This window comes from Vipera berus (assembly GCF_964194415.1).
Source record: "Vipera berus genome assembly, chromosome: 2".
Lineage (NCBI taxonomy): Eukaryota > Metazoa > Chordata > Lepidosauria > Squamata > Viperidae > Vipera > Vipera berus.
The window spans coordinates 90621905-90635888 of NC_138203.1; the positions used below are offsets into that span (position 1 = coordinate 90621905).

A 13984-nucleotide genomic window follows, 5' to 3' on the forward strand; every position below is an offset into this window, starting at 1 on the left:
GACTTGCTCCTGCTCCCCCTCCCTGAGGAAATAAAACTTTTAAGCTTGGTTTTCCTGGTTCAAATTTCCCAACTTTGTAGGAGGTTTGCTGCTCCCCTCCCCCACCCCTCCCTGGAATATTAAACGGTAGCCTCTGCCATATTCTCTGTAGTTCGTGCGTTTGAACCCTGGGCAGATTAGACAAGACAAGGAACTTGGCTAAATGAGTTCATGGCTTATTTAAAGTTCCAAGCCCCATGTCACTAAAATCATGTTGTTTTGTGTTTTAAGGCAAAAATAAATGATCTTTGCGAGGCCAACTACAGTAAATCAGTGCAGGTGAGTCGAATGTGAGAGACACTTAGAAACAGGTTGGCTTTACTTAAACCATGCTCAGCTACGGGTTGCTCAAGGAAAAACAAAAACTAGAGCAGTTGAAAAAAAATATGATTCTGTGTTTGATGTTAGGGCAGTTTAACAAAAATGCTAAGTAAAACGCTTAAAAACACTTTCTGTCTTTCTCTCGTACTTTCTCCCTTTTTTACCTCTTAGGTTTCAATGTTCTGATCACTTTAGTCAACTAATGGTTTTTTTCCCCCCCTCTTTTAATCAGCCTCGAACAACTTTGGACGCTAACCTTGAGGGGTGTGATGAGAAATGGCTTTGGGAGACAATACGCAACGAAGTTACTCTATCATCCCATGTTTCATCTTCGTTGAGGTGAGCTTTTTGACAACTTGTATAGGAAACCAAGATTTGATGCTAAGTAGGTGTGCAGATTTATTTATTTATTTATTTACTACTGATATGAGAAGTGAATTCATTATGACAAATTGGCCCTGTTAGGAAAATACATCAGGGCTGCAGTGCTAACCATGTTAACCTGCATGGTGTTCTGGTTTTAAATGGTATATTTTTTTTAATGGATTTTGATTATTTTTATATTGTATATTATCTTGTTAATTGTATGTTGTTAATTTGTACTATGCATGTTAATTCTAACTGTACAATTACAAATTGTAATTGCAATCGCCACCTAGAGCCAAAACAGATTTAAGGTGACCTATACATTTTACAAATAAATAGTCTTATTGTGAACCTTACTAAGGAGAAAAAAAAAGAGATTGGCTCAAACATTCGCTTTAATTCTTGTCTTTTTGCTGGTCTGTGACTGGAATAAAGATTTGATTTGATATATCTTGTCTTCCTGGCATTGGAAGCCATACGCTTTTAAAATATTCTTTTACTTATTTATTAGTGCATATCTACTTTGATATGAACCACTCTGCAGGATAGTAGTTCTCAGAAAATTAGATTCTCAATATAAAGTTGATTTTTATCTATTTGTCTGAAATGACTAAATTGGATAAGATTGCGTGACATCCAGAAAATGGCTGGTTCTTTTTTCCTTTTTGGAAGCGAAAATCTATTGGAACTGCAGAAATGTCTGCAAGAGGGCATACATCTGATTTTATGCCTTTTGTTAAAATATATATATATATATATATTGAGAATCCTTTGCTGCATAATCAGATTATCATTCCCTCACTCTGCATCTATAGAACAGCCAAAGCTGGGATTTCACATTTTCTCTCATTCCCATTAAAGTTTATGCAGCGTATCCATTTTTTCCTGGGGGATGCAAACATAATGTGCAAAACTTTTATGAGTGAAGATAAAAAAAAATTAAGAAAGTAGAAGTTACACTCAATTCTTTGTCCTCCAGTATGTTCTCAGGTTATCCTATCCCCACTTTTGCAGTACTATGAGCCTCAGATCTAACTCATACAATGTTGGTTCAATCGATAATTTAGCTCCTTTACCCATTCATTCATCAAGTGAGTCTACTTTCTTTTTCTTTTAAAGTCTTGCAAGTGCTTAAAAATGCTTAAGTGGGCACTTAAACATATCCATTCCTTTGCCTTCCTGTTATATGACTGTGATGGAAAAGGGTAAATGATTTCAATAGATTGTAAAAAAACAACACACACCCTGGAGGTATACCTAACCTCTTAGGCACTAGTAAATCAGTGGCTTCCTGATATGAAGATGGTAAAGCCACCTATAAATACTGCATTTGTCTTTTTGGTTTTAAACATGTAGGAATCCAGTTCTTGCCTGCCCAAAGCCTCTCCCGGTAGATTTAATGCTTTCAACTTCACCCAGGTTTTCTGTAATGCTCCGTGTAAACAGCAACTTTGAATATGAAATCAAAGTTGTTTGTTCAAGTCAGAGCAATTTCCAAATTCTCTTTCTGGCAGAAGCCCGTCCTTGCACCTGTTGTCCCCTCCAGGCAGCCTACTCAGTTGTCGCTTTTATTCTGCTGGTTGGTTTCATTTCTGGAGATAACAGCTGTTGTCTCCTTATGTCCCATTAGGTTTCTTTTCCTCCCCTGAGGAAAAGAAGTTGATTCTACAACTAGTATTACAAAAATAAAAAAAAAAAGCCAATTATCGGAATCTGTGGTTGGCCTGTATCTTTTCAGACTACAAGCAGAGATTCTTAATGTTTCTTGATTTTGCTATTGGGTTAAACCATGGGTCGGCAACCTGCGGCTCTTTGAGCCATCTCCTGCGGCTCCCAGTCGCCCGGTGTGCGCGCACCTCTTCGAACGGGCAGTGGTGCACGTGCACCTCTCCAAATGGAGAGTGGCACCGCCCATTCCGAGAGGTGCACGCGCACCTTTCCGAAGGGTGGAGGTGTGCGTGCACCTCTCCAAACCGCTGCCGTCCCGTTCGGAGACCTGTCGCGTTTGCCTGGCGTGCTCCTCCCCTCGCCGGGCCTACACGGGGCTTGGATGTCCATGCGCGCACGCGCGGGGGCGACAGTCCCCGCAGGCAGGCTGCGCTGAGCATTACCCAGTTGCCCTAGAAACCAGCAAAAAAGAGGTTGGCGGCCTGGCCGGTCGGCGAAGGAGGAGGGGTGGGAGAGGGGAGCGATTTGCCCGCAGTCTTTGCGAAGTAGCAGCTTTAGCCACAGCTTCGCCGGAAGAAACCGACGGGCCCGCTAAAGCGCTTGGCGAGCTTTGAGTGCGGGGAGGTGGGGTGAAGAAACCCGACACCGCCTCTGGTCCGTCTTCTCGGGCTCTCTCTGTCGAGGGGGGACGATCTCGCTGTGCCTCCCACTCTAAGGATCAGCCGGGCAGAGCCACGCAGGTAAGCCCTCCTCCCTCCCTGGTAAAAAAAAAGAAATGCAGCAAGGACGTGCCTGGGGCGGACCTTCGGCATCTTCCCTCTCGTTCCTCCCCACCGCCCCGACCGTCCCCCGCTCCCGGTGGATCGAGGCTGGAAAGGAGGGAGCCACAGTCTGGACGTCGTGTAAGGAATAAAGGCGCGTCTCTGAGAGACAGTCGGGGGTCCTGTAGCTGGCACTAGTGGGGAACTTGTTGTGCTTCATAAGTGCTTGTCCCCTTCTTTCTTCCGATTGTCGCAGCGTTGTTGTTAAGTAATAGTGCTGCTAATGTTATTATCCCATTTCTCCTGGCATTGCACTTGGCCTGGGCTGCATCCCGCAACGAGCAGGTATGTCTTGCTCTGACAAGAATCTGGGCTGAAATGAGTTTGGACTACAACACTGTCCCCTGATGAGGAAGCAGAGGGGAGTGTGTGGCCGAATGGGTTGTTTCTTTCCACCCTACATATAGACTTTGATTGATTGATTCAATGGCTGCAGAACTGGCTGCCTGCGTGGGGCAAACAGGCAAACAAAATCACCTCCCTCTGGGTATTTTCCAACTGTGGTGACGCAGTGAGACTGACCTTTCAGGCTTTAGGTGTCTCTGCACCATTCTCTCTTGAGGAGAAATTGCATTGCTTTTTTATGGTGGTTCGGAGACCTGCCGCGTTCGTCAAACATGGACGAACGTGGCAGCTGTGCAAACGGGACGGCGGCGGTTTGGAGAGTGCGTGCACACCTCTCCCAAGCCGCCGCCGTCCCGTTTGCACAGCTGCTGCGTTCGTCCATGTTTGACGAACGCGGCAGGTACCCGAACGGGATGGCGGCGGTTTGGAGAGTGCGCGCGCACCTCTCCCAAGCCGCCACCGTCCCGTTTGCACAGCTGCCGCGTTCGTCCATGTTTGACGAACGCGGCAGGTACCCGAACGGGACGGCGGCGGCTTGGGAGAGGTGCACGCGTACCTCTTCCAAACTGCTGCCGTCCCGTTTGCACAGCTGCCGCGTTTGTCCATGTTTGATGAACGCGGCAGGTCTCCGAACGGGACAGCGGCGGCTTGGGAGAGGTGCGCGCGCACCTCTCCCAAACCGCCGCCGTCCCGTTTGCACAGCTGCCGCATTCGTCCATGTTTGACGAACGCGGCAGGTCTCCGAACGGGACGGCACACACCTCTCCAAAGGGGAGACCCATTGCCGCACAGGTGCCTCCCATTTTGCACATGCGCAAAGCATGCGCGTGAGTGGACGCACACATGCGCACTTTTTGCGGCTCCCCCTTTTTTTGTGTGTGATGGAACTGGTTCTGAGTGTCTCTTTTCCTTTTTCCGGTTGCCGATTCCTGGGTTAAACAAAAAAAAAAATCTTGCATATATTGCCTTTTCCTTGACTGCATTGTATAAAGGGATTTAAATATTGCATTTCTCCAACTAGGAGAAATTGTATGACTTACAACTTGCATAATATATGAGAAGCTTGCACTCTAGACTGCAAGATGTGTCCATTGCAGCACATCTGCAGCACATGATCAAAATTGGGGCGTTTGCCAGTGTGCCTACACTTGTAACCGAGGGGCGGTTCAACTCTCTCCACCCTCCTGGCTCCCCATTTTTATGCTCTTTTGGCCTCTTGCAGTCCACGGCCCCTGCCACCATAGCTGACCTTCACTGTCTCCTTGCTCCCACTGCTGACCAAGCTTGCCTGTCCTTCACAAGGCAGTTGCTGGCTAGACAAAGCTTTCTTCCCCAGATTGTGTCCTTTCCTTGTGAGATCTGCAAAAGATGGCCCCACTGGGCCAACATCTGCCTCGCAAAGGGCCAGGGCAGTCAGTAGAAACAAGAAGACAGAGAAGGTCAGCCGGGGGCACCAGCGCACAGGGTGGCAAGGGCTTCAGCGTAAAGGGTGGTGAGGGCGACTGTGGCTGGCACTGCGCTGGGACAGCTGAGGCTTCCTGGAGGTGCTGTGATTTTGTGCCACCATGGCTGAAGCTTCAACTTCACTCTCCACTTTTAAAACTCACTGAAGCATTGTTAACAAGGGTAAATTGAGATAAATAATTTCTGTCAGCTTCAGTTCAAGCTATTTTGTTACCATGACCTGAATATTAGCCTTACAATTCGCTGTAAGAATTTGGACCATACTAGTTGGGTGGCTCAGTGGGTTAGGACGCTGAGCTTGTCGATCAGATGGTCGGCAGATTGGTGGGTTAAATCCCGAGTGCCACGTAGCAGAGTGAGCGCCTGTTACTCGTCCCAGCTTCTGCCAACCTAGCAGTTCGAAAGCACGTAAAAAGGCAAGTAGAAAAATAGGGACCACCACGGTGGAAAGGTAACAGCGTTCCATGCGCCTTTGGCGTCTAGTCATGCCAGCCACATGACCATGGAGATGTCCTCAGACAAGCGCTGGCTCTTCGGCTTTGAAATGGAGATGAGCACCGGCCCCTAGAGTCGGAAACAACTAGCACGCATGTACGGGGGAACCTTTACCTTTACCTAGTTGGAATTTTAGAGTGCTAGTAATAAGGAAGAAGCATGAAATACCTACACCAGCAGAAAGGTACATCAGCATTTTAATCCTTAATTAGAAATAGCTGCTTCCTGTTAACGTGGAACAAAGAGGTGAAGCTGAGGTCTAATTAAAACAGTGCCCAGGCATTGATCAAACTGATTGCTGAAAAGCTCAGAAACTGGAGTTGTTTCAGAAATCTGTGATAAAATATTTAACTACAAATTCCCTCCTGGGATCAGGCTAGAGGTCTATGTACTCAAACATTCACTTTCTTACATAATCAGAGAGAAATAAACACCGTTGTAAGAGGAAGCACAATTTCCTATCCTCAGGAACTATTAATCACCGATACAACTGTATATAAGCATAAAGATTGCATTTTAAATTTTGTGGTTCAAAGGTACTGGTAAATCTTGTAATTATAAATACGGACTGTGATTAATATCTATTGTTGGTATTTGAATAAAGAAAGCACCAGTGCTTGGCTATTTCATTAGAGATTGAGCCAATATAGTAATTATGTTTTCACGTAATATGTCCTTTTCGTTTCACTACAGCTTACTGTACTAGCCTAGCCCAGGGGTAGGCAACCTTGGCTCTTTTATGAATCATGGACTTCAACTCCCAGAATTCCTGAGCCTGCTGGCTCAGGAATTCTGGGAGTTGAAGTCCATGAGTCATAAAAGAGCCGAGGTTGCCTACCCCTGGCCTAGCCTTTAATTTTTCAGCAACCTAAGTTCTAATGTACATAGAGAGTGCTAGAATAATTATTAACGTGATCTTTTTTAAAAAATGTTTTGGTCATAAAATACACCCAAGTTCAGCATTTCCTACTTTTGCCTGTTTAGGGAAACAGGCAAACAAAATATTAAAGCAGAAAATTAAGTTCCTCTCAGTGTTCTGCATTGTGACCACATCTAAGATATTCCTTCCAGTTCTTTTGAGAAGAGACTGGACAGCCACTTGTCTGAAATGGTGTAGACTAGAATCTCCTGCTTGAGTAGGGGGTAGGACTAGAAGACCTCCAAGTTCACATCCAGCTATTATTATTCTGTATTCTGTAGTTCTGGACACCGTATTTTGGGAAGGACATGAACAAACCGGAGCATGTCCACAGGAGAGCAACCATTGTGACAAAGGGATTGAATCACAACTGTATGAGTCATGGTAGAAGGCACTGGGTTGTTTGTGTGTTGATTTCTGGTGACTGCCTAGGCCGTAGATTAAGACTGCAGTTTTCTTGGCAAGAATTTGGCAATTGTTTATTTATTAAATTTGTATGCTGTCGATCATAATATCAAGTGACTGAGTAGCCCTTCCCATTTCCTACGGTTGAGAAAGAGGGAATGGTCCAAAGTCTCATCCGGCTGGTTTTGTGACTAAGGCAAGAGGAACTCATGGTCTCCTGGTTTATAGTCTGCTGCAGGGGTAGGCAACCTTGGCTCTTTTATGACATGTGGACTTCAACTCCCAGAATTCCTGAACCAGCCATGCTGGCTCAGGAATTCTGGGAGTTGAAGTCCCACAAGTCATAAAAGAGCCAAGGTTGCCTACCCCTGGTCTGGTCCTTAACTACTACATCAAATTGGTATCCTGAGATATTTAAATTGGAGAAAAGAAAATGGCAGGGTGCCATGATACTGTTCAAGTGTCTAAAATGCTGATGTAGCAGATGGTGAAGAATGATTTAGAATTGTTCTAGTACAGAGGCAAGACAGAAGGGATTTAAATAACAAAGTAATAGATTTTAGTTGACACCAGAAAATATTTCCAAACAGTAAGTGGAACAGTCTGTCTTGCGACGGGTGGACTACTGAAGTTATTAAAGAAAGGTCCCCTACATCAGCTTGTAAATCCATGTCTCTACTAGAGTTGTTAAAGAAAGGCATCCCCTACACGGGCTTGTGAATCCCTGTCTCCTACTCATAAATTCACTACAGTAATGGGACCACACAAGTTATTCAAAATGATGCCCATTGTCATTGATGACAGAAAAGCAAGATAAAAATGGGGTTGGGGGAGAGAATTGCCAAAGCTTGAAAGCTCACTCAGGTTCAAAAACCCCTAGCTTCATCAACCTAGCTGGCTCCTTTTGAAACATACAGTCATGGCCGAAATTGTTGGCACCCCAGAAATTTTTTCAGAAAATCAAGTATTTCTCACAGAAAAGTACTGCAGGAACACATGTTTTGCTATACACAGGTTTATTCCCTTTGTGTGTATTGGAACACAACAAAAAAAAGGGAGGAAAAAAAGCAAATTGGACATAATGTCAAACAAAACTCCAAAAATGGGTCGGACAAAATTATTGGCACCCTTTCAAAATTGTGGGTAAACAAGATTGTTTCAAGCATGTGATGCTCCTTTAAACTCACCTGGGGTAAGTAATAGGTGTGGGCAATATAAAAATCACACCTGAAAGCAGATAAAAAGGAGAGAAGTTCACTTAGTCTTTGCATTGTGTGTCTGTGTGTGCCACGCTAAGCATGGACAACAGAAAGAGGAGAAGAGAACTGTCTGAGGACTTGAGAACCAAAATTGTGGACAAATATCAACAATCTCAAGGTTACAAGTCCATCTCCAGTGATCTAGATTTGCCTTTGTCCACAGTGCGCAACATTATCAAGAAGTTTGCAACCCATGGCACTGTATCTAAACTCCCTGGTCGTGGACGGAAGATAAAAATTGATGAAAGGTTGCAACACAGGATAGTCCGGATGGTGGATAAGCAGCCCCAAACAAGTTCCAAAGGAATGCAAGCTGTCCTGCAGGCTCAGGGAGCATCAGTGTCAGCGCAAACTATCCGTCGACATTTAAATGAAATGAAACGCTATGGCAGGAGACCCAGGAGGACCCCACTGCTGACACAGAGACATAAAAAAGCAAGATTACAGTTTGCCAAAATGTACTTGAGTAAGCCAAAATCCTTCTGGGAAAACGTCTTGTGGACAGATGAGACCAAGATAGAGCTTTTTGGTAAAGCACATCATTCTACTGTTTACCGAAAATGAAATGAGGCCTACAAAGAAAAGAACACAGTACCTACAGTGAAATATGGTGGAGGTTCAATGATGTTTTGGGGTTGTTTTGCTGCCTCTGGCACTGGGTGCCTTGAATGTGTGCAAGGCATCATGAAATCTGAGGATTACCAAAGGATTTTGGGTCGCACTGTAGAGCCCAGTGTCAGAAAGCTGGCTTTGCATCTGAGATCTTGGGTCTTCCACCAGGACAATGACCCCAAACATACGTCAAAAAGCACCCAGAAATGGATGGCAAGAAAGCGCTGGAGAGTTCTGAAGTGGCCAGCAATGAGTCCAGATCTGAATCCCATTGAACACCTGTGGAGAGATCTTAACATTGCTGTTGGGAAAAGGCGCCCTTCCAATAAGAGAGACCTGGAGCAGTTTGCAAAGGAAGAGTGGTCCAAAATTCCGGGTGAGAGGTGTAAGAAGCTTATTGATGGTTATAGGAAGCGACTGATTTCACGTATTTTTTCCAAAGGGTGTGCAACCAAATATTAAGTTAAGGGTGCCAATAATTTTGTCCGGCCCATTTTTGGAGTTTTGTTTGACATTATGTCCAATTTGCTTTTTTTCCTCCCTTTTTTGTTGTGTTCCAATACACACAAAGGGAATAAACCTGTGTATAGCAAAACATGTGTTCCTGCAATACTTTTCTGTGAGAAATACTTGATTTTCTGGAAAAATTTCTGGGGTGCCAACAATTTCGGCCATGACTGTATATATTTCCCATAGAAGTGTTCTGCAAACACAACAGAAACAGTTCTTGACAGCTCGATTTACAGCACACTGGCGGAAAAACTAGGCAATTTGGAAGGGAAATGAAAACTAGAGTAGCCTACTAGAAAGTGCGTTGTGATGTTGTCGGGTAGGATGCCTGTAACAGTCACGCAAGATAAGTCTGGATGTGAATTAATCCAGCAGGGGAGCTCAGCCAAAGAAACTTGTCAGAAAAGGTTGGACTGGTTTTTCTGGACAGATTAAATGATGGCCTTCTACATCTAAATCAAGAGGGCCACCCCTCAGTAACGTTCTTCCCTGGACCGTGAATTTGTAGAGTATTTGCTGAGAGAATTGTACGAAGAAACAAGTCAGTTTGTAAGGAAAACTGTGTTCTGAAAGATGGGTTCCAGCCGAACCTTCTCGCTGATAGGCAAGTTAGCTGTGGAAGGGTTTTGTTGTTGTTGTTGTTGTTGTTGTTAGTTTCCTATGGGCAATAGTGCAGTTGGGAAACACTCCTGTAGTCTGAAGGGGTAAAAATCTGGAAACTCCTTTCCTTCCCTTCCCTTCCCTTCCCTTCCCTTCCCTTCCCTTCCCTTCCCTTCCCTTCCCTTCCCTCCCTTCCCTTCCCTTCCTTCCCTCCCTTCCCTCCCTTCCCTTCCCTTCCCTTCCTCCCTTCCCCTTCCCTTCCCTTCCTTTCCCTTCCCTTCCCTTCCCTTCCCTTCCCTTCCCTTCCCTTCTTTCCCCTCCTTTCCTTTCCTTTCCTTTCCTTTCCTTTCCTTTCCTTTCCTTTCCTTTCCTTTCCTTTCTCTTTCTTCCCTTCCCTTCCCTCCCTTCCCTCCCTTCCCTCCCTTCCCTCCCCCTTCCCTTCCCTCCCCCTTCCCTTCCCTTCCCTTCCTTTCCCTTTCTTCCCTTCCCTTCCTTTCCCCTTTCCTTTCCTTTCCTTTCCTTTCCTTTCCTTTCCTTTCCTTTTCCTTTCCTTTCCTTTCCTTTCCTTTCCTTCCCTTCTCTTCCCTTCCCTTCCCTTCCCTTCCCTCCCCTTCCCTTCCTTTCCCTTCCCTTCCCTTCCTTTCCTTTCCTTTCCTTTCCTTTCCTTTCCTTTCCTTTCCTTTCCTTTCCCTCCCCCTTCCCCTTCCTTCCCTTCCCTTCCTTTCCCCTTCCTTTCCTTTCCTTTCCTTTCCTTTCCTTTCCTTTCCTTTCCTTTCCTTTCCTTTCCTTTCCTTTCCTTTCCTTTCCTTCCCTTCCCTTCCCTTCCCTTCCCTCCCTTCCCTCCCTTCCCTCCCCCTTCCCTTCCCTCCCCTTCCCTTCCCTTCCCTTCCTTTCCCTTTGCTTCCCTTCCCTTCCTTCCTTTCCTTTCCTTTCCTTTCCTTTCCTTTCCTTCCCTTCTCTTCCCTTCCCTTCCCTTCCTTCCTTCCCTCCCCTTCCCTTCCTTTCCCTTCCTTTCCCTTCCCTTCCCTTCCTTTCCTTTCCTTTCTTTCCTTTCCTTTCCTTTCCTTTCCCTCCCTTCCCTTCCCTTTCCCTTCCTTTCTTTCCTTTCCTTTCCTTTCCTTTCCTTTCCTTTCCTTTCCCTCCCCCTTCCCTTCCTTTCCTTTCCTTTCCTTTCCTTTCCTTTCCTTTCCTTTCCTTTCCTTTCCTTCCCTTCCCTCCCTTCCCCCTCCCCCTTCCCTTCCTTTCCTTTCCTTCCTTTCCTTCCCTTCCTTTCCCTCCCCCTTCCCTCCCTTCCCTTCCTTTCCTTTCCTTTCCTTTCCTTTCTTTCCTTTCCTTTCCTTTCCTTTCTTTCCCTCCCCCTTCCCTTCCTTTCCTTTCCTTTCCTTTCCTTTCCTTCCCTTCCCTTCCCTCCCTTCCCTTCCCTTCCCTTCCCTTCCTCCCTTCCTTCCCTTCCCTTCCTTCCCTCCCTTCCCTCCCTTCCCTTCCCTTCCTCCCTTCCCTTCCCTTCCCTTCCCTTCCTTTCCCTTCCCTTCCCTTCCCTTCCTTTCCCTTTGTTTCCCTTCCCTTCCCTTCCTTTCCCCTTTCCTTTCCTTTCCTTTCCTTTCCCTCCCCCTTCCCTTCCTTTCCTTTCCTTTCCTTTCCTTTCCTTTCCTTTCCCTCCCCCTCCCTTCCTTTCCTTTCCTTTCCTTTCCTTTCCTTTCCTTTCCTTTCCTTTCCTTTCCTTTCCTTTCCTTTCCTTTCCTTTCCTTCCCTTCCCTTCCCTTCCCTCCCTTCCCTCCCCTCCCCCTTCCCTTCCCTTCCCCTTCCCTTCCTTTCCTTTCCTTTCCTTCCCTTCCTTTCCCTCCCTCCTTCCCTTCCTTCCTTTCCTTTCCTTTCCTTTCCTTTCCTTTCCTTTCCCTCCCCCTTCCCTTCCCTTCCTTTCCTTTCCTTTCCTTTCCTTTCCTTTCCTTCCCTTCCCTTCCCTTCCCTTCCCTCCCTTCCTCCCCCTTCCCTTCCCTTCCCCTTCCCTTCCCTTCCTTTCCTTTCCTTTCCTTCCCTTCCCTTCCTTTCCCTCCCCATCCCTTCCCTTCCCTTCCTTTCCTTTCCTTTCCTTTCCTTTCCTTTCCTTTCCTTTCCTTTCCTTTCCTTTCCCTCCCCCTTCCCTTCCCTTCCTTTCCTTTCCTTTCCTTTCCTTTCCTTTCCTTTCCTTTCCTTTCCTTCCCTTCCCTCCCTTCCCTCCCCCTTCCCTTCCCTTCCTTTCCTTTCCTTTCCTTTCCTTTCCTTCCCTCCCTTCCCTTCCCCTTCCCTTCCCTTCCTTCCCTTCCCTTCCCTTCCTTCCTTGCTTTCCTTCCCTTCCTTTCCTTTCCTTTCCTTTCCTTTCCTTTCCTTTCCTTCCCTCCCTTCCCTCCCCTTCCCTTCCCTTCCCTTCCCTTCCCTTCCCTTCCCTTCCTTCCCTTCCCTTGCTTTCCTTCCCTTCCTTTCCTTTCCTTTCCTTTCCTTTCCTTCCTTTCCTTTCCTTTCCTTTCCTTTCCTTCCCTCCCTTCCCTTCCCCTTCCCTTCCCTTCCTTTCCCTTTGCTTTCCTTTCCCTCCCCCTTCCCTTCCCCTTCCCTTCCCTTTCCTTTCCCTTTCCTCCCCCTTCCACTTCCCCTTCCTCCTCCCCTTCCTATACAGAATCTTCATTAGCAGCAGAAGGTCTGCAGTGGAAATTACGATAGCTCCCACCATTGAAATGCAAGCTCTGTTTTTTTTTGTTTACGTAACATGCAAACATGGATAAAAGAGATGGGAGTTTTATGGCATAACACTGCTTTCATATTTTGACGAAAGCGTCAGATCCTCCACAGTTTCTCTTTAAAATATTTTGCCTTAAACTGTGGTGGTGGTGTGGGGGGGGGGGGGGAAATCAGCAGCCACTGTTTTATTTTGGGTTTGTTTGCTATCTTTTGGCCTTTTGCATGGGGGGGCGGGGGTTGGGGTAGACATCTTAGATTTTCTTTACTGATTTCAGTCGGCTGCTCTCACCCCATCCCCAGGGACCTACAAAGAAGCTCGGTGTGAAGTAGAAAACCAACTGCCCAGGCAGTCTGAGGGTTTCCTTTAGATACCTGTAGTACTTCTTTTGTGCAATTTCAGAGGAAGCTAGAGAAGAAGAAGAAGACGACGACTGGGGAAAGGAAAGGGACCGTGATTTAACCAGAATTTATTGAATAAACCACAGTTGGGTGGCTCATATTTGTATACTAAGTAAAAATCAAACCGACCAATTTATGATTTAATGAGATGGGCAAGTCTCATCACAGAGACAATAGGAGAGTTGCTGCATGTAGCCTTTGAGTATCTAATTTCTCTCAGCTTCTGAGCATGCAAGGGTACTCGATGGCTGCTTGGGGGGGGGGGGATTTTCTAGGAATGAAGCTTCCAAAAATTTCCTTTGTATGTGTGCCAACCTTGGGATCCCTTTAAAACACATTAGATCTCTCCCTTTTGTTTCTTGGCACTTCTCTGTGTCTCTAGAGCTGCCACTGTCCCAGACTTTGCACAGCATCAGCAAGCGAGGGAGGGAGAAGCATTAGAATTGTGTTTCAGCCTTTTCAGAGTTTTATGGCTGCCACAAGAGATGAATGAATTCTCTGACATTACTCTTCTCAGTGAGGGTAGAAGAATTTCTTTAAAGGTCAGCAACAAAGGGCTCGTCTTTTCCCACAGAAAAGTTAGTTGGAACACCACATAGAGGCGGCAGCCATGTTTTCTCATGGCTTTTGTTTTGCAGAGTCTATTATGGGTAGCCCATTATGGCAATCTAAGGAGAACCCTGCGTGTACTCCTTGTGGTTTGTAAATAGGAACATGTTCCCTCCAGTAGCTAGGATTCATTACAGTTGGCTTGAAAAATATGTTGGATATTTAGGAAATTCAACCTTTCCATGTGGAATCACAAATGATCTGATTATTTCCCTCTCCCCCGCCCCTTGCAACTGCACTGATAACATATGGGTCAGTTCTCCGTTTTTAAATTTTTTCAGACCTATGCTTATTTTCCCCCCAAAACTTGTCATCATTTTTAGAGCACTCTTTTCTGGGCTGAAGAGATTATATAGGTGGTTCTCGGTTTATGACGACAGCTGAGCCCAGAATTTATGTTGCTACATGATTATAGATCAAAATTTAGTAAAGCAAATTAG

The 13984-nt window shown here is 45.8% G+C and overlaps 1 protein-coding gene and 1 long non-coding RNA gene across 2 annotated transcripts in view; one reads left to right on the plus strand and one right to left on the minus strand.

Annotated features, from left to right (window-relative positions):
- LOC308662277 overlaps window positions 1–13984 on the minus strand; it is a 907910-nt gene that overhangs the window by 827760 nt on the left and 66166 nt on the right. The window lies entirely within an intron of this gene.
- Window positions 637–13984, plus strand: part of PLPPR1 (phospholipid phosphatase related 1) — a gene marked incomplete at both ends in the record, with an annotated part of 68223 nt that continues 54875 nt past the window's right edge. The window contains one exon of the mRNA XM_081317881.1: window positions 637–699. Coding sequence (XP_081174007.1) covers window positions 637–699 — 63 coding nt within the window. The remainder of the gene's footprint in view (window positions 700–13984) is intronic.